The following is a 23809-nucleotide window of genomic DNA, read 5'->3' as shown; positions in this document are numbered from 1 at the left end:
TGAATATAAGTAAAACCTTTGGAACCTCTTTTAGCTTTTTGGTATTCATTTTCAAGAATTCTTCATGCATAAATAATCTGAGATGAACAGAAAAAGAAAAATGATATTGGCCATGCTCTATGTCACAAAGATACATGCAAATTAGCACATGCGATGCGGGTTCACCTCACAAATTGGAAATGTTTTTAGTAAATAGGATACAAGGACACAATTTTTTATATCTCAATTAATAGAAAACTATTTTTTGACATTTTAATATTAAAAATGTATTTTATTGAAATAGTATTAAAAGTATTAAAAATGGCCATACATGTCAGTGTCCATATCAGCATGTCCATGGGTTTGGTCGTGTCACCAAGGACACATGGTCAAAATGGCATGTCCCTGTGAGGCAGGTCATGATATTTCACTTCAATTTCAACTTGAGCTACCTTTTAGAGATTAAACAAATCATTTGGGTCGTAAACTAACATACCTGATTATTGTGCAAGGTGATCAGCAAGAGAGATGATGTTTACCGTGCTATCAAAGCTTTTGCTGCGAGAGATGAATGGATGAGTTCGGAAGCAAAACGCTATATTCTTTGCCTGGTATGCATTTGTAACATGTCATGTTTAGTTGCACTCTTCATCATTCTGCTGCTGTTTTTTTTTTTTTTTTTTCTGTTTTAGCTTTAATATTGGCATCATCACAATTCCCTGTGTTTGGAAGTAATTTTACATTGTGGATATAATTACTGTCAATGCTATGGCCTTTTTTGACACTACCAAGTTTACAAAATCTTGTCCTAAATACATGGCTTCCTATGTCACATAGGTGCAGATGTGGGTGAAACATAGCCATTTAGAAAAACTTGGGTGTGGGGGTCTTAGGTGTTAACTGAAATAGTCACCTAAATGGACTCAAATTTATGAGAGAGAGAGAGAGAGAGAGAGAGAGAGAGAGAGAGAGAGAGAGAGAGAGATGATGTCAATGGAACTCGTTAACTTCCTTAAGATGGTTAAGAAAATCAAATTCCTTACCAACTGCTTGAATACCGTAGGATCATCAAGAAGTTCACCATCTGAATGTTTTAATTTTCAATTGGCTTCGATAGGAGTGTCCACTTGCTTCTTGTCTTCTGCTAGACTGCTTTGCTAATCAAATCAACTGCTGAGTTAACAAATAACTTTTAAGAAATACTTTTGCTTGCCCAAGTTTTTCATTTTAAAGTTTTGTACCAACCGACATTTCACATTCTCATTCATGGCTTTGTCATCTCCTATGATCATCATATCATCAACATATAACGAAACTATACACTGTCCTTGAGTAGAGATGCTACAAATAATGTTGGATCATGAAAGCTTGGCTTGAAGCCTAATGAATTTGTCAAACCAAGCTCTTGGAGCTTGCTTCAACCCATGCAAAGCTCTTTTCAACTTGCACACTCTACCCTCTTTATCAACCATTCATTGGGGCAACTCCATATACACTTTTCCTTCCAAATTACCATTCAAAAGGACGTTTTTAACATCTAACTGCCAGAAATCCCATCTTCTGCTAACAAGGTCATGATAGTCGTCCTATGAGCAACAAGGGAAAAAGTCTTAGCAAAATCTATTTCATATTGTTGACTATAACCCTTCACCACAAATTGACTTTTATATCTTTCTATTCAACAATCAACTCTAGTCTTAATCTTATATACCCATTTATATCCAACCACAATTTTTCCTTCTTGCAATTTGACTAGCTCTCAAGCTTTCATTTTCTCCAATGCCTCCAACTCTTTAGACATGGCCTTCTGCTACTCAGGCTCCAACAACTCCAATATAAAATTTTGGTTCATAACATGAGTGAATCATAGCTAAGAAAGCTTGACGGGTAGTAGAAAAAAAGTTATAAGAAACAAAATGAGGAGGAACGATAGGTCTAAAACTTCTACACACCTAAGAAATGGAAAGAGGTACATGTGCTTGCTCACTAGGATCATCCTAGGAACATTATGACTTGGCTATAGCAGAGACTCACCTTCCTGATCATGCTGCTTAAGGAAAGTCTGAAAACGAACACCTTATGGCTTCCTACCAGAGTTGTCAATCGGGGAAGCGGGAGCGGGAAGCAGAAGCGGGAAGTGAGACGTTTTCAAAATTTCAGAAAGCGGGAAGCGCGGGACGACTTATAAGCGAACTAGGAATCGTCTCGGAAGTGAGAAGTAAAGCGAACCAAAAGCGACGTAGGAAGCAAGGGGAAAGAGACAAAAATAAAAAGAAGAAAGAAAAACAAAAATGAAAACACAAAAAGAAAAAAAGGGGAAGCGAGCTTCTCCTAAATGGGAAGCACACTTCTCAATTATTTTTGTGCTTACAAAACGCGCTTTGGGGAAGTGCGCTTCCCCAAGTCCTATGTTCGGTAACCCTACTTCCTACTATAAGTAACCCACTCCTTATCTTTCTCTGAATCCTTTGAGAAAGGCACTAAAAGGGAAAAGGTAGACTCCTGACTCTTATCTTGATCATTATTATTATAATATGGCATGTATTTAAAAAATTCTACATTTTGAGAAGTCCAAACCTTCTTACCTATATGATCAGAGCATTTTTAACTTTTTTGCCGCTTAAGGTAACCAATGAAACAACATTTAACGATCTTGGGGGACAACTTATCTCTTTCATGAGAAGGGACAAGAACAAAGCAAGTACTACCAAAGACTCAACAAATCATAATCAAGTTCCCTACCAAACAACCTCTTACATAGGGAAATTTTTCCAACTACCTTAGATGACATCATATTTATCAAGTATACTGCAACTCCTATAATAGCTGCATCTCAGAGTGATAGTCTTGGATAGAGTAGCTTCCTTATCTCAAGGACCTCAAGTCTTGCATTAATTGGTATTGACGAGCCTCGTTCTCCTGCATATACACCTACTTTAGATAGCCCCATGCATCTTTGTTTCTTGAAACTTAGAAATATTCATCGCAATCCTTGGCTTTACCAAACCAGAAATCCATGACTTCACTTTAGCGTTCATATTCCATTCTTTCATCAAAGCACCATGATTTGGATCACCGGCATTGAGCTTCACGTTAGTCCCATCAAGATACTCTCCCAATTCTTTTCCTTTAATCACTGCCCCCATAAAATCGGGTCAAAATGCTTAGTTGGTCTCATCAAGTTTTACTGGAGTTAATTATATAGGATCTCCCTTCTTCAATCTTACTTCAACCCCAAACTGCAATCTCAAGTAGTTGCAAAAAGACACTAAAAAATAATATACATGGCAGAAACTAACAGTGCAATAAGGGTCCAACAAGATTCACCCAACAAAGTATGCAGTTGACAAGAACAACCAAATACTCCACAACCCATGAAACACAATAAATTTTCAATAAAACTGAACCAAATGATGTGTAAACCCTTCACAATCATCCAATACATATGATGGAATGTGGCATCCCATGAAGCTTAGCGATATTCATCATGAAAATTTCAGCAACATCCTTGGTGGCGTAGGGATGAGACAGGGAAGGAAATGAGCATACTTTGTGAGGCGATTGACCACCACAAAGATCACACTTTTCCCATTCACATTCGAAGAGCTTCGATGAAATTCATCGATACCCAAACCAGAGTAGGGATAGGTAGCGACTGCAACTACTCGGTAGGCAGCAGTGTTTCATACTTGCTTCACTGACAAATAGTTTATTGTGCCACAAACTTCTTGGTAACTTTTTTAATCCCCGTGCGAAAACCTCCTTACTAGCCCGTTGATATGTCATTTAATAGCTATCATGTCCTGCCGTGGGTGTTGCATGGAAATGGTGCAACAACTTGGGGATGAGTTTTGATAGCTGTGACACCAAGATTCTGCCCTTGTAGGTGATGGGTGATCCTTGTAGAGCATACCCTGCTTCAGCTGAGCCACTTTCCTCCATTTTCCTTCTCAGTTTCTGCAGCTCAGGAAATTGCTCATATTTTAGACTATTTGCTGCACCCAAGGGAATGTAGGACCTGTTAAAGCATAGTAGTCTGCGGTGCCTTGTCTTGAGAGTGCATCGACCACAACATTTTCAGCACCTCTCTTGTAATGTATTTCAAACTCATACCCCAGCAGTTTAGTGACCCATTTATGTTGCATGGGTGTAGTGATACACTGACCCAACATATGTTTTAGACTATGATGGTCGGTTTTAATAACGAATCTCTGACCAAGTAGGTAACGTCTCCACCGACCTACTATTCACACAATCACCATCATTTCTTTTTCTGATGTAGACAAGCCTTACCTTGTTTTTGGAATCATGTTGATGAAATAAGCGACAAGATGGTTCCCTTGCATCAACATTGCACCTATTCCTCATCCCAAAGCATCGGTTTCCAAGATAAATGCTTGAGTGAAGTCAGGCATGGATAGGATTGGGGTCGAGCTCATCACCTCCTCAATGTGTCGAAAAACAAGGGAACCCCCAGGGGCTTCATTAACCAAAGGGAAAAATTGGGGCTGCGCAAAACCTCCCCAATGTTCAGGTCACACGACTTACCCCAGACCAGATGTTGAAACGGAGGCGAAAAGGTCTCTGTTACCAGTGCGAGGATAAATGGAATTTGATGCATAAGTATAAACAACCAAGGATATATTTGGTCGACAAATTAGAAGTGGGGGATTCGGAGAACCAGAAAATTCCAGACAAGGAAATGGAGGAATCTCCTGTGATTTTTATCTACACCTTATCTGGTATATCAATTCCTCAAGCGATACGAGTTCAGGGCAGAATTAAGAAAGTTGCCATATCGGTCTTGATCGGTATGTGCTCTACTTATAACTTCATTCACAATGAAACAATCAAGAGATTGGGAGGAAGAGTTCATCCACATCCGTCCTTTGAGGTATTGGTGGGTGAAGGGAGGAGAATTAAAAGTGAAGGGTACTATTCGGACCTCAAACTTGAGATACAAGGGTGATTGTTTCACATTGCATTTCATGTCTTACCACTGCACAAAACTGATATAGGTTACATGGGACTTTTCAGCTATGACGATGCAATTCATATAGGAGGGAGTCTGAGTAACCGAGGAGTAATTGTCACCAGGCCCGCAAGACTCGAATTACCCAAATTCATGAGTGAAGATCCGATGAGCTGGGCATTCAAGGCAAATCCATTCTTCAGAGTTTAGAATACCCCAGAGGAACATAATGTAATTTACGCCTCTATTTACTTTTTAGGTGAAGCCATACAGTGGTATATTTGGCTTGAAGGCCAAATCAGGAAACAATCATGGGAGCAATTGGTTAAGGAGATGATAGACCGATTTGAGCCATCCACCTACTGCGATTTTAATATTGCTCTATCAAAGATCAGACAGACATATTTTGTCCACAAATTTCAAGCAGAATTAAAAAATGTGAGCAGTGACCGGTTGGCCATCACATGCTCTGATTGGTGCCTTTATAGGTGGTTTGAAGAATAAAATCTGTGTGGAGGCGCAAGGGGCACATCCAAGGTTGTAAGTGTTGTATCGTTACCTGTATCGGTCAGGCCCAAAGTAACACCATATTGTATCGTAAACGTATCGTAAATTTTTAATAAAAAATTCTAAAAATTCTAAAAAAATCTATAAAAACCAGAAAAATTTAGCATAAATTATAAAAAAATCATATCACTTAAAACAATGATGAATTGCACAAAATACAACCATAAATTTACATATGAAGGCAACTACATAATTTAAATTAATAACAAACTATGCATCTGATAATTAACAATGTAAGAGTTCATGATAACTGCAAACATTACATTTAACCAACGTCTTACATGCCAATCTTCATCTCTAAAGTTCTAAACTATAAAGATCCTAAAACTAAACTATCTTCTAGAGCCTATTTGTCGAACATCAGGATAGTATTTCCTCAATTCCAATAGTCGCTCGATGATCTCTTTATATTGGGCCATTCTTTTTTGACAAGTGGGTCATCATCATCGTCATGGTTGAAAGTCCTTCATCTTTGCAATTCTGCAAAATTCTTCTTCTTCAAGTTTCTTCTATTTCAGCAATAACATCAACATGAGAAGTTGCAGGAATAGATGGAGAATCACATGGACGTACATTTTGATCTTGACCTACAATATGTTGCTTAAATCTCAGCAATCCACCTCTAATAATAGCACCACAAAACAAATATCTCAAATTCAATGGTAATCTTAGTGGTGGTCTATGTCACATGGGTGCGGGTGCGACACGGGTGCGGCGCAATTTTAAAAATTTTGGACACGGGGACTCGACTATATATATTATTTATTTATTAAAAAAAAGTGCATGATTGTGCATACAACACAGTCACTGTGACTGTCAACACAGACAACACAATCACTGTGACTGTCAGCACAGTGCACAACACAACTGTGACTGTGCACAGTGCACAACACAACTGTGACTGTGCACAGCACAATCACTGTGACTGTCAGCACCGTCACTGTGACTGTGCATTGTGCACTGCACAACAATCTCTTTATATATATATATATTTAAAAATATATATAAAAAAATATTTTTTTTAGTTTTTTTACCCTAAAATAGACAAATATAGACTCGATCAACATTGATCGAGTCCAAAATGAGGATGAACTCAACCTCGATTCGTTGACCGAGTCCGACTCGTCGTTGACCGAGTCTGGGTCGTGTCCTAAGCCGCACCCGTGTCAGGGCGTGTCGACTCGGGTGCGGCGCCTCCCTAGCCGAGTCCGTGTGACTTAGGTGGTGGTACATTATCAATGCTTCTGCAGTATTGCCATGCAAAATGATCTCTAATATGACATGAATGTGAAGAGGACATCGAAGGATCTAAAATAAAACAAAACCAATTAAAAAACTCAATAAGCAAAAAATAAGAAGCACCAAACACACATTTTCCTAAAAACACTCAATAAGAAGCAAATAATAGAGATTTTGTACCTTAACCCACTTCTTTGAGTGAAAAATGGTGGAAATACACTCTTGATAAAATTGCAAAAGCCCTCTTTCTTGCGCACAAATTGGCCCCCAAATCGATCTTATGGAACTTAGGATGAATGAGTTCTCTTCTAACATACTCTAGACATATGGAGAACTTGGCCCTCAAGCGGCCTTTTAAACCCAAAATAAAAAAATACAACTTTCGGCCTTTTTTAAGTGCACCAACATTGTATCGTACGATACATACTGTATCGTATGATACATGGGTGTATCGTACGATACACCCGATACGAATACGATACACACTCGTATCGCCTATGTTACCATGACATGACACTTAGGGTGCCGTACCCGTGTCGACATGGGTACTAGTACCTGGACAGGGCATTTGCCGTGTAATTCTATTATATATTATATTTTCAATATATAATATATATTTTAGATATATAATATATATTTTCAGTATATATTTAGCTGTGTCCCCATACCCACATTTTTTGGAATTGCCATGTTGTACCCTCCGTACCCGTACCCAGGTGACATAGCATATCGCGATATGAGTGTGTATCATATCGCAAAACAAAAAAGTAATAATATGTATCGTACCATATTGTACAATACGGTACGATACATACAACCATGGGCACATCCATATACATTGCCAGAATTCTTTGATCTAGCAAGAATTGTATAGGAGAAACTGAGTCTTGGTGCATGCAGAACTTGGCGAAATTCAGAGAACCACAATAGTTCTGCATCAGTAAACAAGACCCAAGTACTCATTAAGAACCATTTGGATACTACTATGACGGAATTTAACTGCTTGACCCAGCCCGACCCATCCACTATGATATTTATTTACAACTTTGGATCAGTTAGAGGTCCACTATATAGAGTCCTGTGCTCCATACCCATTAGGGTAAGATGTCTCTTAAGTATGGAAATTGCAGATTTTAGTGAATTGTAATGGCAGCTTAGTGGAGGCTCTTCTCTCTCGAATTAGAAGTTAACAAGTTCCATTGACATCATCATCATCATCTCTCTCTCTCTCTCACAGCTTATGCAGGAGGGCTCACCAAATGGGGGTTGTGCATTTTATCAAACAATTGTTGGATGGCTTCAAACATCTGTTGGAATTTTGAATCTCATTTCCGTATGTATTTCCTGTTGCCAGCTCTTGATGGCCTCCATTTCCATTTCCAATTCCTTCACAGTCATGGCTCCTTCACACCGGCTCTAATATCTCTGTTAGGTGGTAACTAAAATCGTCACCTAAATGAACCCAAATTTACGAGATCAAATGAGAGAGAGAGAGAGAGAGAGAGAGAGAGAGAGAGAGAGAGAGAGAGAGAGAGAGAGATGTCAATGGAACTTGTTAACTTCTCATTCGATGGGGAAGCGCCTCCACTAAGCTGCCATTATAATTCACTAAAAATCCCCAATTCCCTAGAGCCCATACTTAAGAGACGTCCTACCCTTATGGGTTTGGAGCACATGATTTTCTAGTGGACCTCCAACCAATCCAAGACCTAAGGATTCACTAAGAACCATCTGGATATTACTATGCATGTATTTAACTGGTTGACCCAACTCGACCCATACACTATGACTTATTTATTTACAGTGCTAATAAGGGGTGCATATATATATATGTATATATATGGGTTTATCCAACTTTAAAGTGGTTGTATTTAACATTAGATGCATTCAACTTTTTGAAATGACTAAAATGCCCTTAAAATAATGACATTTTTTAAAATGCGTTTTGGGGTAAAAAAACAAACTTTGACTTTGCATATTTAAAATTTTAAAGTTTACTTTTTACTTTTATGAAAAAAGGTGTCCGACTTTTGATTTTCCTCCAAATCCAAAAGACTCGTAATGCTAAAAAAAGTAACAATGCATTTTAAAAAATTCTATTACTTTTGAGAGTATTTTTGTTATTTTAATAAGTTGAATGCATCTAATGTTAAATACAACTAGTTTAATGTTAGATTAACCCTATATATATGTGTGTATACACCAATGTAATCCATAGAATTATTTGCAATTATACAATTATAATTTTTCTTACATTATTTTTTTTAAATGGAAAATTTTGGACCTATGCCACATAAGTGCTGGTGTAGGTGTGACATGGGTGATTTAGGGCTGCAGAAGCACCCATGTTACATAGATGGAGTCTAATGGTATCTATCCACATATCTTTTCTCCTGGTCTACTGAGCCTGAATACATGGGTGCTAAATGGAGCATTGAAAATGTCCCAGCATATCAGCAAAACCAAACCAGCAGGTGGTCCTTCGGGGAAACTGGATGCTTTTTGAGGGTAAAGAGTTCATCAACAAATTTCGGTAACAAACACCAATAAAACTATTTCCTACATCCACAAGGCTCTCACTTGCTAAGAGAAATAGCATACAGGTCTTGGACCTTGATCTTGCACTAAAACCCCTTTGCTGGGTGCTACGATCTGTCACAAGGACATGGCATAAACGACACTGGGTACATGATTTTTGTGTATTTTCCCATTAAGAGTAGTATAGAAGCAGGCACTACACAAGGGTAAGTTGGAGTATATCGTGCTTTCTTATCTTCTCCCTTATGCTTGCCATGCAATAGAAGCTTCAGTCTCCTCTCAGCTCCCACAATCACTGTAGTCATGCCACCCTTTATCTTCAGCTGCTTCCAAGTTCCAACACCTGCATGCATCACTAGCAACACCCTCAGACCTTGAACTCAATAACTTGCATGATTGTTGGTTGAGTGGATTATGAGGCATCTCTCTGGCATGTTGTTGCAAAACATTGGTAAGTCTTATAAGGGTGACCCCCCTTCTTGTGGCAAGATTGGCTGATCTAAGGAGAAAGTAAGAGTGGATGACCCAAGTTCCTGATGCCACCTCTACACATGCATGTCCTTATTCCTATCCTATATTCAACTATAATTATGATTAACTTTTGGGCTAATTGAATGTTACAACTGCATTTTTCTTTTGCATTCATATCAAATTTTCCTGTCTTTGTGAAGGATATCTGAGATAATGGTTATCCTTCTGTTTAAAGGGAGGAGGACATTAATGCCCTTGTCATTTCTGAGCTATCTTTAGTCACACGTTTATCCATGTCAGCATTCTTGCTGAAAGCTGTAAGAGTCAAGTTTCTGAATACAAACATAGATAAATGCGGAGGCCTGTTTGTTTCTTATAATTGAAAGCTCATTCTGTCGAATCAAACTTTTGATTGTCGTATGGCATCTGTATTCAACTTCAACAACAGCTGACCACTGGCATTCTCGTCAAATACCCATTTTTTTTTCATTATTTTGTCAAATATGAATTCTGTATTTCATGATATTCAAGACTTGATTACTGATTCTGCAGAATGGGTTAAAAATATAAAAACCATGCATACCATTTTACATTTGTTTTGCACTTCTAATTCCTTTCTTGTTGAGTGTGGTGTTTAGACTGAACCTGTTCAATTGTTTGTCAATGGTGTCATTCAACACATCTATACATCCTTTGTCTTCATCTTGCGGCCATAACCTTATTTATACTTGTTATGTTTCATTTTCCGTTATTAAGTCTTTAAGGCAATCCTTTCTGCGCAATTGGTTCTGGACATAAATCTGATTTTCTTATTACTTCTTCCTCCTAGAATCCCCCTTGCTGTTCCTGGTTTTCATTTAGTATTATTCTTCAAGATATAGTCATCTTTTTTGGTTGGAGTTCATCTATGCTGTCTTAGTGTGTGATGGTGCCAAGTCATGCATCTGAAGTTGCACTGGGAAACAAAATTCTGTCATGTATGTACATTGTTGCTTCTTTCAAACTGATCTCATTCTCTGTAGGTTGAGATTTTTTTTTGTAAATTATGTGAAATATGGAACCCATATTCCAGAAAGGAGGAAAGCGCATGTAGGACTATTTATGAATTCTCTTTCTGCATTTTTTATGGAATATGTAAGATGCTGGTTGAGACAAAATTCTTGATTCTATGCAACTGGGTTTCAGTTTTACATTTAGAGGAGGCCCCTTGCAATGGTTAACCACGCTTAATGTATTATATTTTGTAGAATAACATTATATAAGCTGTTTCCATATTTCCAAAAATATGCTGGAGCACAAACCTGGTGGTTTGGAATGTAAAAGCTCCTTAACCAGGAATAAACCAGTGAAAGTTCGCCATTTGTTAAATTATCAAAATTTCTTTGCTTGCTGTAACTCCAAATTCATGAGCAGATGACCTCTTCGTCATTCATCATATTGTCTTGATAGTTAAGAATTTAAGAAATAGTTAAAATATTCATGACTATTTGTTTCGTCATCGAACTATGGTTAGCTCATCACACTGTAGATCTTATATTAATGGATACTTGTGATAGTTATATGGTGAAGCTTAGGAATTTAAGATATTGACCATTTACTACTGGTGATAGGTTAAAGAGTTCGAGCGAAGTGGCGTAAACCTTGCTTCAAGCAAGACGGAAGAGCTTGATCGGTTGAGAATACAAATAGACGAACTAAGTTTTCAGTACATACAAAATCTGAATGAGGACTGCAGTTTCCTTCTCTTTTCAGACTCGGAGCTTGCTGGGATGCCTTTAGAATTCATCAAGGTTGGCATATTGGTTTTTGTTTTGTACTTTGTGATTGCATTGGATCATGTTAAACTGACATGCTTTCTGCCAATTAATCAAAACTACTGATGTGTATTACTCCAATTGCATATAGAGCTCAATGATTGACCATCCAAAGACCTAGGAATCTATGTTATTGTGTCTATGCTTGCAAAGTTAATAACATCAAAATGGGTGAATATGATATGTACTGGGTAACATAAACTACAGGTAACACCGCATCCACTAGCAAAGGTTCACTAGCTGTTAGGTAAAGGTAAAGCAAACTTGAAGATGTACTGGTTAGAAATCTGTGGGATGAAACCAGTGAAGGAGATTCAACCTGGCACATGGCGAAGTAAATATGAGCTATGCTGGCATTAACCCTGATGTGGCAAAGCTTTATTATATAAAACCCACATAATTTAAAGCAGGGTTGACTGGAATCCATTTGATATGAGATAATAGTGTAATGAAACACGTATGAGGTTCAAAGAGAGAGATTCCACCAAGAACACACAATCACCAAGCACGAAACAAGTGCACTAAGGCACATAGCATGCACGAAAGTGCTAAAATGTCTCAAAAGAGACAAGAACACAAAAAATATTGATTTTATTATGAATAACTTTTAGAAAAGCTTGAATACAAAGGGGGGGGGTGCTTAAGGCCTTATATATATACAAGAGAGACCAAGGGAGCTCCCTTATAGACGTTGGGGAGCTCCAACGTTTATAAAGGATGCATTGACCATACTACCCCTGTACAGATTTTAAATAACCAAAATACCCCTGTATAAAATAACCAAAATGCCCTAGTGGTCAGACATAATTACATCCAGAAATATAGTTATATATATATATAACTCTATATATTTTAACAAATAGTTGGATTCAAGTTTGGATCCATATGATCAATTGATCATGAATCATTATGCATGTTGGGTTCGTAACACTACTTCACTTGTGGTTTAGACTTTAGAGATCAATGTATTGATGTAGGTATGCATGTGTTAAAATGTAAAACTGTACATATATGTATATATAATAATATTATATTATTATATATATAAATCCATTTTTAATTTCTTTCTTTTCTGTATTTTTTTTCCTTTATTTTTATTTTTTGTCTTTATGTCATCTAGTTCAGTTTGAACTAGAATGACTGTTGCTAGTCAAGTCCTGTCCAGACTTGACTAGCAATAGAGCTGTTGGACTGACACAGTCCAACAGCTCTTAATAGAGCTGTTGGACTGTGCCCAACAGCTCTATTGAGTCCTCTTTCAGCTGTGTATATAAAGGGGTGCAGCCCCTCTTGTATTTCACTCCAATGCTTCTTAAGCAATTGGTTTTTCATATCAATAAAGAATACATTTTTATTTTTATTTTGTTTCCAGTTATACCCTTTTTAAGGGTTATGCTTTAGTGTCATTCTTGACACTTGCTCTTGTTAATCAAAGCTCGTGTTTCGAAGATCCCCATTTCATTTCATGGTATCAAAGCCGCGGAAGTACTAAATCTTGAGGAAAAGCTACCTCGGTTTCCGTGCCCGTTTGCAAAAGTGTTCGCCACTTGAAGAGAAGTGTTTTATCACTTCATTGGAGAAGATTTCACATCTTGTTGTATTGTTTTTTTTTTTTCTTTCTTTCTCATTTTCCTTCTTGTTTCTCTTCTATCCCTATTCTTTCTCTCCTTGTAATCGATGGATGACAATGATAAAGTCACCATCATGCCTATGAAACTAAGCGATACGAACTATGTAACATGGGCTTCAATCATGAAGCACCATATATGGGGAAAAGGCTTATGGGGGATTGTGGATGGTTCCGATTCGGAACCTAAGCTATCTCTTACTAAAAAGGAGGGAGATAAAGACGTCCCTCTATCGGAAGAAGAGAAAATCAAGGCTATTGCCTCATACGAGAAGAAATGGAAAGAATGGAGAATATCTCATGCGAAGATAATGTCATGGCTTATCAATAGCATTGACATTAAAAAATGCTCAAGTCTTGCCAAATTTGATCATGCCGATAAGGCATGGGAATACCTTAAGAATATGTATTCCCTTAAAGATATTGCACACGTGTGCAACCTCCAAGAAAAAGTTCGAATGATGACACAAGGAGACAAAACTATTCGTGAATATTACAATGGGTTGTCCGAACTTTGGGAAGAACTTTCCCTTTTAGAACCAAAGTGGCATTGTGCCGAAGACATCGAGCTTCGTCAGAAACAACTCGATGTTGAACATTTTTACCAGTTTATCACTGGATTAAGGCCGGAATTTGAAACCACTAAATCGGCCCTACTTCACCGGGGAAAAATTCCTTCTATTGTGGAAACTATTGAAGAGTTAACAATGGAAGAAAATCGTCTCCGGAAAGGTTCTTTAAACATTGAAGATGATTCCGTTTTAGCCGTGTCTAGACCAGGGAATCATGTTCGATCATATAGGCCTCCTCACTTTAACCGACAAAATGGTGACTATGATAAGAAGAAAGTTATTTGTCATCACTGTCATGAACCGGGACACTACAGGCCACAATGTCCCAAACTTAAAGAGCTGAGAGAAAAAAGAGCTGCAATTGCTGGATCGGAGCCTAAAGATCAGGATGCACCAGTTTCCCTGGCCCAACTAATGGAGATCCTTCAGCCTCTCATCAAAGGTGCCTCTTCCTCATCTGAAGCTTCAACCGGCGCAGCAGCCTCATCTTTTTCTGATTTAGGTAAAATTTCTTGGCTTCTTGACTCTGGTGCATCTTTTCATATGACCCCAAATAATCAAAGTCTATCCAAATGTGTTAAAAATAAAACAAGTGTGTCAAAGGTCTTTACTGCTGATGGGACTTCTCTTGAAATAGAAGGAATAGGAGATTTTGAAAAAATTTATAAAACAAAAATTTTTTTTATTCCAGAAATTAGACATGTTCCCAAATTAAATTTAAATCTTTTATCTGTATCTCAAATTTCTGATTATGGGTGTAATATTTCTTTTTCTTCTCATGGTTGTTGGGTACAGGATCGCCAGTCAGGCAAGCTGATTGGGGAAGGCCATAGAGAAGGAGGACTCTATTACATGGATTTTTTGGAAATGCCGAAGAAAGCTTTTTGTTATAATATTAAAAAAATAGAGTTGGAACTGTGGCATAAGAGACTTGGTCACCCACATATAGCCAAAATCCAACATTTTCCAAATCTAGGGAAATTTTGTAACTCTGAATCATTTGATTGTAAAGATTGTATTCTCGGCAAAATGAAAAGATTACCATTTCAGAACAGAACCTTTTTCTCTTCAAGACCACTTGAATTAATACACTCGGATGTTTGGGGTCCTGCACCCGTAATTTCTAAAGGAGGATTTGTTTACTATGTTATTTTTGTCGATGATTTCTCCCGACATACGTGGATGTACTTTCTCAAACATAAGTCTGAAGTATTTTCATACTTTCAAACTTTTCATAATATGGTTAAAAACAAATTTCAAAATGATATTACTATTTTTCGCACAGATTCAGGGGGAGAGTTTTTATCCACAGATTTTCAAAATTATCTTAAATTGCATGGCATCACACATCAAAGATCTTGTCCTTATACACCTCAACAAAATGGACTGGCAGAACGAAAACATCGTCATATTATAGAAACCACTAGAACTTTATTAATAGCAAATCAAGTCCCTAAAGACTTTTGGGCAGAAGCTGCCTTAACTGCCACCTATCTCATTAATAGGATGCCATCTTCTTCGTTACAAAATATCACTCCCATTGAAAAACTTATGAACATTTCTCCAGACTACTCTAGATTAAGAATATTTGGGTGCAAATGTTTCATATTTACTGACAAAAATGATAAACTTTCCCCTCGTGCGATTCCCTGTGCCTTTTTTAGATATGCTGAAAACCAGAAAGGTTATAGATGTTTTGACTTCAAAAATAATAAACTATATGTGTCTAGAAATGTTTCCTTTCTTGAAAAGGAGAGCTTCTTTGATTTTAGAAAATTAAAAGACGTCACTGAGTACTCCTTTTTGCTAGATCTAACATCAACATCTGATGAATATGACCTTGATTGTAACTTTGATGATGATCCAAGAATTATTGATCTTAATGTTGAAAATGAAGAAGTTCATAGAGATACTAGTATTCAATATTCCAGGCGACAAGAGTCTAATACTCCATGTGCACTTGAGAAATATTCTAACATTCCAACTAGACAATCATCCCGAATCTCGAGGCCTCCAGAAAAGTTTGTATCATACAAGTCTTTCTCACCCACATATAGGGCAGTTATTGCATTAATTCACTCATATGAAGAACCATCCACATATTTTCAAGCAAAAAATGATATCAAATGGATAGAAGCCATGAAAGTTGAATTAGATGCACTTGAAAAGGCTTCTACATGGAATATTCAAGATCTTCTTCCAGGGAAGAAAACTATAGGATGTCGATGGGTTTATAAAATTAAAACCAAGAGTGATGGTACTCTTGAAAGATATAAAGCCCGTTTAGTAGCCAAAGGTTATGCCCAAGAATATGGGATTGATTATGAAGAAACCTTTGCTCCGGTGGCTCGTATGACTACTGTCCGAACCTTAATTGCCTTAGCTTCTATCAATAAATGGTCTATTTTTCAAATGGATGTCAAAAATGCTTTTTTAAATGGAAAGCTAGTTGAAGAAGTATATATGGAACCCCCTCCTGGTCTAAGTATTCCTAAGGGTAAAGTCCTTCGCTTAGAAAAAGCTCTTTATGGACTTAAACAAGCACCAAAAGCTTGGTATGATAGGTTTAGTCGTGTTATGATTGATATTGGTTTTCAATTCTGTTTAACTGACACTGCTTTGTTTATTAAGAATTCTGATGCAGGAATCATTGTGCTTCTTCTTTATGTGGATGATATGATCATCACCGGAAGCGATAAACAGGGAGTTGAAACAATCAAAACACTTCTTAAATCTCATTTTGAAATGACTGATTTGGGCTTGTTGAGATATTTTTTAGGCATTGAAGTTGCTTATTCTCCTAGAGGATATTTATTATCTCAGACTAAATTTGCTTTTGATATTGTTTTCAGGTCTGGTATTACTGATGATAAGAAAGTTGACACTCCAGAAGTTGTTAATGTTAAAATGAAGATTGATGATGGAGAACTTCTTGCAGACCCTACTCCTTACAGACAGCTTGTCGGGGCACTTTCCTATCTATCCATTACCAGACCAGATATAGCACATGCTGTTCATACAGCAAGTCAATTTCAACATGCTCCTACTTCTGTTCATATGGGAGCAGTCATGCGTATTATCAGATACATCAAGTCCTCTCTTTCACGAGGACTTTTCTTATCTTCCTCCTCTTCTCTTGATTTAATTGCATATACTGATGCTGATTGGGGAGGTGATCCCAATAACAGACACTCAACCACTGGCTTTTGTGTCTTTTTAGGGGAATCATTAATCTCGTGGAGGTGTAAAAAGCAGCAGAAGGTATCTCTCTCATCCACTGAAGCTGAATACAGAGCCATGGCAACCACGACCATGGAAGTAGTTTGCCTCCGACGACTGCTTGCTGACATGGGAGTTGAAGCAACAAAGGCTTCACAAATGTGTTGTGACAACAAAAGTGCGATCTATATTGCCAGTAACAGAACATTCCACGAACGCACCAAACACATCGAAATGGATTGTCACTATGTCAGAGAGGAATATCTACACGGGATAATTGATCTGCCATATGTCACTTCAGAATATCAGTTAGCAGACCTCTTTACAAAGCCTCTCGCTGCTCCCCGATTTCACTTTCTCTTAGACAAACTTTCGCTCATTGTACCGTAAGTTTGAGGGGGAGTGTTAAAATGTAAAACTGTACATATATGTATATATAATAATATTATATTATTATATATATAAATACATTTTTAATTTCTTTCTTTTCTGTATTTTTTTCCTTTATTTTTTTTTTTTGTCTTTATGTCATCTAGTTCAGTTTGAACTAGAATGACTGTTGCTAGTCAAGTCCTGTCCAGACTTGACTAGCAATAGAGCTGTTGGACTGACACAGTCCAACAACTCTTAATAGAGCTGTTGGACTGACACATTCCAACAGCTCTAAATAGAGCTGTTGGACTGTGCCCAACAGCTCTATTGAGTCCTCTTTCAGCTGTGTATATAAAGGGGTGCAGCCCCTCTTGTATTTCACTCCAATGCTTCTTAAGCAATTGGTTTTTCATATCAATAAAGAATACATTTTTATTTTTATTTTGTTTCCAGTTATACCCTTTTTAAGGGTTATGCTTTAGTGTCATTCTTGACACTTGCTCTTGTTAATCAAAGCTCGTGTTTCGAAGATCCCCATTTCATTTCAGCATGTAGCAATATTTACATGCATGTATATAAGGAAGTTGTTGAATTTCGTTTGGTTTCAGTCGATGCTAACAAGTTCTCCGAGTTCTTCACTGCAATAACCAGACATGCATATGTATGTGAATGCTTAATTGAGCCATGTTTTATAATAAAACTTGACACTTATATATGCATGGTTTGCTTGCATTTTGCACAATTCATCAGATCTGGAGATTCAGTTTTTTTGGCCCATTACCTGGTGAACTTATTTTTGTGGTTAACATGCATGTACTTTAATGTTCATCTCTTATTTTCTGGTTTCTGTCTTTTTTGGTTTCATTGCTCTTCAGAAGTCTGTTTATTTTTCTTCAACTTTTTGAAAAAGTAGGGTTCATTGTAGTTTGGGTCTGGACATTATACAACACCCGTGTCCATGTTGTGTATAGTATATTGTTAAAATGTAAACTGTAATATATATATATATATATATATTATTTAATATTATTATATTTTCTTTTATTATTTTCTTTTTCTATTTTTCTTTATTTTCTTTTTTAGCATCTAGTTCAATAGAAACTAGATATTTGATCCAGTCAAGTTCCTGTTGGAACTTGACTGTGCAAATAGCTGTTAGACTGTAGTCCAACAGCTATAATAAATGCTGTTGGACTATAGTCCAACAGCTATAATAATAAATGCTGTTGGACTGTAGTCCAACAGCTATATTAAGAGACGTTGGAATCCAACGTCTCTTTTGGAGAGCTCAAAATGAGCTCTCCTCTCTCTTCCACTTTTTTGTATATATAGGGGTGAACCCCTTCAATGTAAAGAATCAATGCTTCTTAAGCATTTTGTTCATGAATAAAGTATTATTTATTTTTCAAGTGTTCTTACTTTTATACCCTTTCAAGGGTCATGCTTGTAGTGTCTCCAATAGACACTTGTTTGTGAGTTATTTGTGCATTTGTTGAAGACCACCATTTCATTACATGGTATCAGAGCTACGAAATCCTTAGATCTTGAAGTGCTTCCGCCTTGATTTCTGTGCCACATTTACAAAAGGTGTTTCATCACCTTGTTCTTGGCTCAAGAAGATTTTTTTGAAGAAAGGCGAACTTGTGCTACAAAAAATTTTGGTTTTGTATCCTCTCTTATTTCTTTGTCTACTCTTTTTCTTTTCTTTTTATTTTTCTCTCTCTCTCCTCCTATTTATTCCTCTCTTACCCTTGTAAAAGATGGATGACAATGATAAGATCACCATCATTCCTATGAAGCTAAATGATACTAACTATGTAATGTGGGCTTCGATTATGAAGCACCACATTTGGGGAAAAGGTTTATGGGGTATAGTGGATGGTTCCGATTTGGAACCTAAACTATCTCTTACCAAGAAAGAGGGTGATAAAGAGGTTCCTATAACGGAAGAAGAGAAGAGTAAGGCGTTAGCCACTTATGAAAAGAAATGGAAAGAATGGAGGATAGGGCATGCAAAAATTATGTCATGGCTCATCAATAGCATAGACATTAAAAAATGCTCTAGTCTAGCTAAGTTTGAGCATGCCGATAAGGCTTGGGAATACCTCAAAAAATGTATTCCCTTAAAGATATTGCACATGTATGCAATTTACAAGATAAAGTTCGGACAATGACTCAAAAAGATAAAACTATTCGAGAATATTATAATGAGTTGTCCGAACTTTGGGAAGAGTTGGCTCTTCTTGAGCCCAAATGGCATTGTGCCGAAGACATCGAGCTTCGCCAAAAGCAACTCGATATGGAACATTTCTATCAATTTGTGAATGGTCTAAGGCCGGAGTTTGAATCCACCAAATCAGCCCTTTTACATCGTGGAAAAATTCCTTCTATTGTTGATACTATAGAAGAGCTCACTATGGAGGAAAATAGACTTAGAAAAAGTACTCCAAAAGTTGATGATGACTCCGTTTTAGCTGTATTTAGACCGGGGAATCATACTCGTACCTACAAGCCGCCTCATTTTGTAAGGCAAAACGGCGACTTCGATAAAAGAAAAGTTATTTATCATCATTGTCATGAACCGGGGCACTATAGGCCTCAATGTCTAAAGTTAAAAAGAAGAGAAGAAAAAAGAGTTGCATCTGTTGAATCTGAGTCAAAAGATCAAGATGCACCTGTGTCTATGGCTCAACTGATGGAAATCCTTCAACCTCTTCTCAAAGGGGTATCCTCCTCAACCGAAGCCTCAACTGGAGCGGCAGTTGCATCTTTCTCCGGTCCAGGTAGCTTTCCTTGGCTTTTAGATTCTTTTCATATGACCCCAAATGTTAATAGTCTATCCGAATGTCTTAAAAATAACTCAAGTGTGTCAAAGGTTTTTACAGCCGATGGCACATCTCTTGAAGTAAAAGGAATAGGATGTTTTGAAAATCTTCAAAAATCCAAAAGATTTTTTATCCCAGAAGTTAGATATATCCCTAAACTTAATTTGAATCTCTTATCTGTCTCGCAAATATCTGATTATGGATGTAATATCTCCTTCTCTTCTCATGGTTGTTGGGTACATGATCGCTAGTCAGGGAAGCTGATTGGGGAAGGCCATAGAGAATGAGGACTTTATTACATGGACTTTTTGGAATTACTTAAGAATGCATTTTGTTATAATATTCAGAAATTAGAATTGGATTTATGGCACAAAAGGCTTGGCCATCCTCATATGTCTAAAATTCAATATTTTCCAAGTTTGAAAAATTTTTGTAATTCTGAATATTTTTCTTGTAAAGACTGCATTCTTGGCAAAATGAAAAGGTTACCATTTCTTAGTAGAACTTTTGTTTCCTCACGACCACTTGAGTTAATACATTCGGATGTTTGGGGCCCCGCTCCAGTTATTTCCAAAGGTGGTTATACATATTATGTCATTTTTGTTGATGACTTTTCTAGACATACTTGGATTTATTTTCTTAAACATAAATCTGATGTTTTTGCTAACTTCCAAATATTTCATAAAATGGTTAAAAATAAGTTTCAACATGATATTTCTGTTTTTCGCACTGATTCAGGGAGAGAATTTATGTCCAACGAATTCAAAGACTATCTCAATTTACATGGTATTACACATCAAAGATCATGTCCAGACACTCCACAATAGAATGGCCTAGCCGAACGCAAACATCGGCACATTATGGAAACTACTAGGACATTGCTAATTGCAAATCAAGTTCCAAAAAGTTTTTGGGCTGAAGCGGTCCTAACTGTCACCTACCTCATTAATAGGATGCCATCTTCCTCATTAAAGAATACAACTCCAATAGAAAAGCTTGTTAATTTAACTCCAGATTATTCTAGATTAAGAATCTTTGGATGCAAATGTTTTGTTTTCACCAACAGAAATGAAAAACTCTCTTCTCGTGCAATCCCATGTGCCTTTTTAGGATATGCTGATAATAAAAAAGGCTACAGGTGTTTCGATTTTCAAAATGACAAATTATATGTGTCAAGAAATGTATCTTTTTTGGAAAAAGAAAGCTTCTTTGAATTTAAAAAATCCAAGGATGTCACTGAATACTCGTTTTTAATTGATCCAACTTCAAAATCCAATGAATGTGATGTTGGATGTGACCTTGACAATGATCAAAGTCCTATTGTTCTTGAAAATGCTGATAATGAAGGGCAAATCCATAGGGATGTTAGTCTACAATATTCAAGACGTAGAGAGCAAAATCTTTCATGTGCATTACAAAAATACTCTGAAGTCTCACCTAGAAGAACGTCTAGAATCTCTACAACAACAACAACAACAACAACTACGCCTTCATCCCAAAACAATTGGGGTCAGCGATATGAACCAAAAAAGAAATTCATTTTGGGTCTTCCACATGAATCCTTTTCCTCCAATCATTTCTATCCAACGCCATGTCCTCGGTGAGGTTCAAAGCATTCATATCCTTTCCTATCATCTCCATCCAAGTCTTCCTAGGCCTACCCCGACCTCTTTTAACTAATATATTTTCCCATTTCTCCAACCTTCTAACTGGAGCATCATTAGGCCTTCGCCGAATATGTCCAAACCACCGTAAACGATTCTCTCGCATCTTATTTTCAATGGGTGCAACACCTACCTTCTTACGTATCTCTTCGTTCCGAATCTTATCTTTTATTGTATTTCCACACATCCATCTAAGCATCCACATCTCAGCTACACTCATTTTTTGAATATGATGTCTCTTGGCAGCCCAACATTCCGTACCATATAGTAAAGCGGGTCTAATAGTCGTCCTATAAAACTTTCCCTTCAACCGCAATGGCATTCTACGATCGCACAGCACTCCAGTAGCACTTTTCCATTTCATCCAATTTCTCCATACTTTGTGTCTTATGAATCTTTTTCACCCACGCATAGGGCCGCCATTACATTAATACAATCATATGTTGAACCATCATCCTATTCTGAAGCAAAAAATCATATAGAATGGATAGAAGCCATGAAAATAGAATTGGATGCACTAGAAAAGGCCAATACTTGGATGATACAAGATATTCCTCCGGGTAAGAAACCTATAGGTTGTAGGTGGGTATACAAAGTCAAAACCAAAAGTGATGGGACCCTGGAAAGATATAAGGCCCGTTTAGTAGCAAAAGGATATGCCCAAGAGTATGGCATCGATTATGAAGAAACATTTGCTCCTGTGGCCCGTATGACCACTGTTAGAACTTTAATAGCCTTGGCCTCCATTAGAACATGGCCTATCTTTCAATTAGATGTCAAAAATGCTTTCCTGAATGAGAATCTCGTTGAAGAAGTATACATGAAAGCCCCACCTGGTACTAGTATCCCTAAGGGTAAAACTCTTCGTCTAGAAAAAGCTCTTTATGGTCTTAAACAGGCTCCAAAAGCCTGGTATGACCGATTTAGTGATGTTATGCTTGATATTGGTTTTCAACCTTGTTTAACTGACACTGCTTTGTTTGTTAAGAAATCTGATGCAGGCATCATTCTTCTTCTTCTCTATGTGGACGATATGATCATCACCGGAGGCGACAAACAAGGAGTTGCAAATATCAAATCTCTTCTTAAAACTCACTTTGAAATGACTGACTTAGGTTTATTAAGATATTTTTTAGGCATTGAAGTTGCTTATTCCCCTCGGGGGTATTTGATATCTCAATCTAAATTTGCTCTTGATATCGTGTCCAGGTCTGGAATTACAGATGATAAGAAAGTAGACACTCCAGAAGTTGTCAATATTAAAATGAAAATTGATGATGGAGAACTTCTTGATGATCCTACTCCTTATAGACAGCTTGTTGGAGCTCTTTCTTATCTTTCCATTACTAGGCCAGATATAACTCATGCGGTTCATACAGTCAGTCAGTTTCAGCATGCTCCCACCTCCGTGTACATGGGGGCGATTTTGCGTATTATTAGATACTTAAAATCCTCTCTTTCACGAGGACTCTTCTTGTCTGCTTCATCTTCATTAAATTTAATTGCATATACTGATGCTGACTGGGGTGGTGATCCCAATAATAGACACTCAACTACTGGTTTTTGTGTGTTCCTAGGTGAAACCTTAATTTCGTGGAGGTGCAAGAAGCAGCAGAAAGTCTCTCTTTCCTCCACCGAAGCTGAATACAGAGCCATGACAACCACCACTATGGAGGTTGTTTGGCTCAGACGATTGCTAGCGGATATGGGAGCTAAAGCAACGCAAGCTTCAAAGATGTGCTGTGACAACAAAAGTGCGATCTACATTGCAAGCAACCAGACATTCCATGAGTGCACTAAACACATTGAGATGGACTGTCACTATGTCAGAGATGAATACTTACATGAAACCATTGATCTGCCATATATTACATCAGAATATCAATTAGCAGACTTCTTCACCAAGCCTCTCGCTGCTCCCAGATTTCACTTCTTCTTAGACAAACTTTC

The 23809-nt window shown here is 37.3% G+C and overlaps 1 protein-coding gene across 2 annotated transcripts in view; it reads left to right on the top strand.

The window, feature by feature from the left end:
• Nucleotides 1-23809, top strand: part of LOC149839060 (Zincin-like metalloproteases family protein) — a 165001-nt gene that overhangs the window by 2173 nt on the left and 139019 nt on the right. For both annotated transcript variants that reach the window (XM_090002247.1, XM_090002246.1), the window contains exons 4-5: nt 500-590; nt 11377-11556. In XM_090002247.1, the coding sequence (XP_089858373.1) occupies nt 500-590; nt 11377-11556 (271 nt within the window). The remainder of the gene's footprint in view (nt 1-499; nt 591-11376; nt 11557-23809) is intronic.

This window comes from Nuphar pumila, chromosome 4, assembly GCF_984573655.1.
Source record: "Nuphar pumila chromosome 4, dmNupPumi1.hap1.1, whole genome shotgun sequence".
NCBI lineage: Eukaryota > Viridiplantae > Streptophyta > Magnoliopsida > Nymphaeales > Nymphaeaceae > Nuphar > Nuphar pumila.
This window is presented reverse-complemented; position numbering and strand designations above follow the sequence as displayed.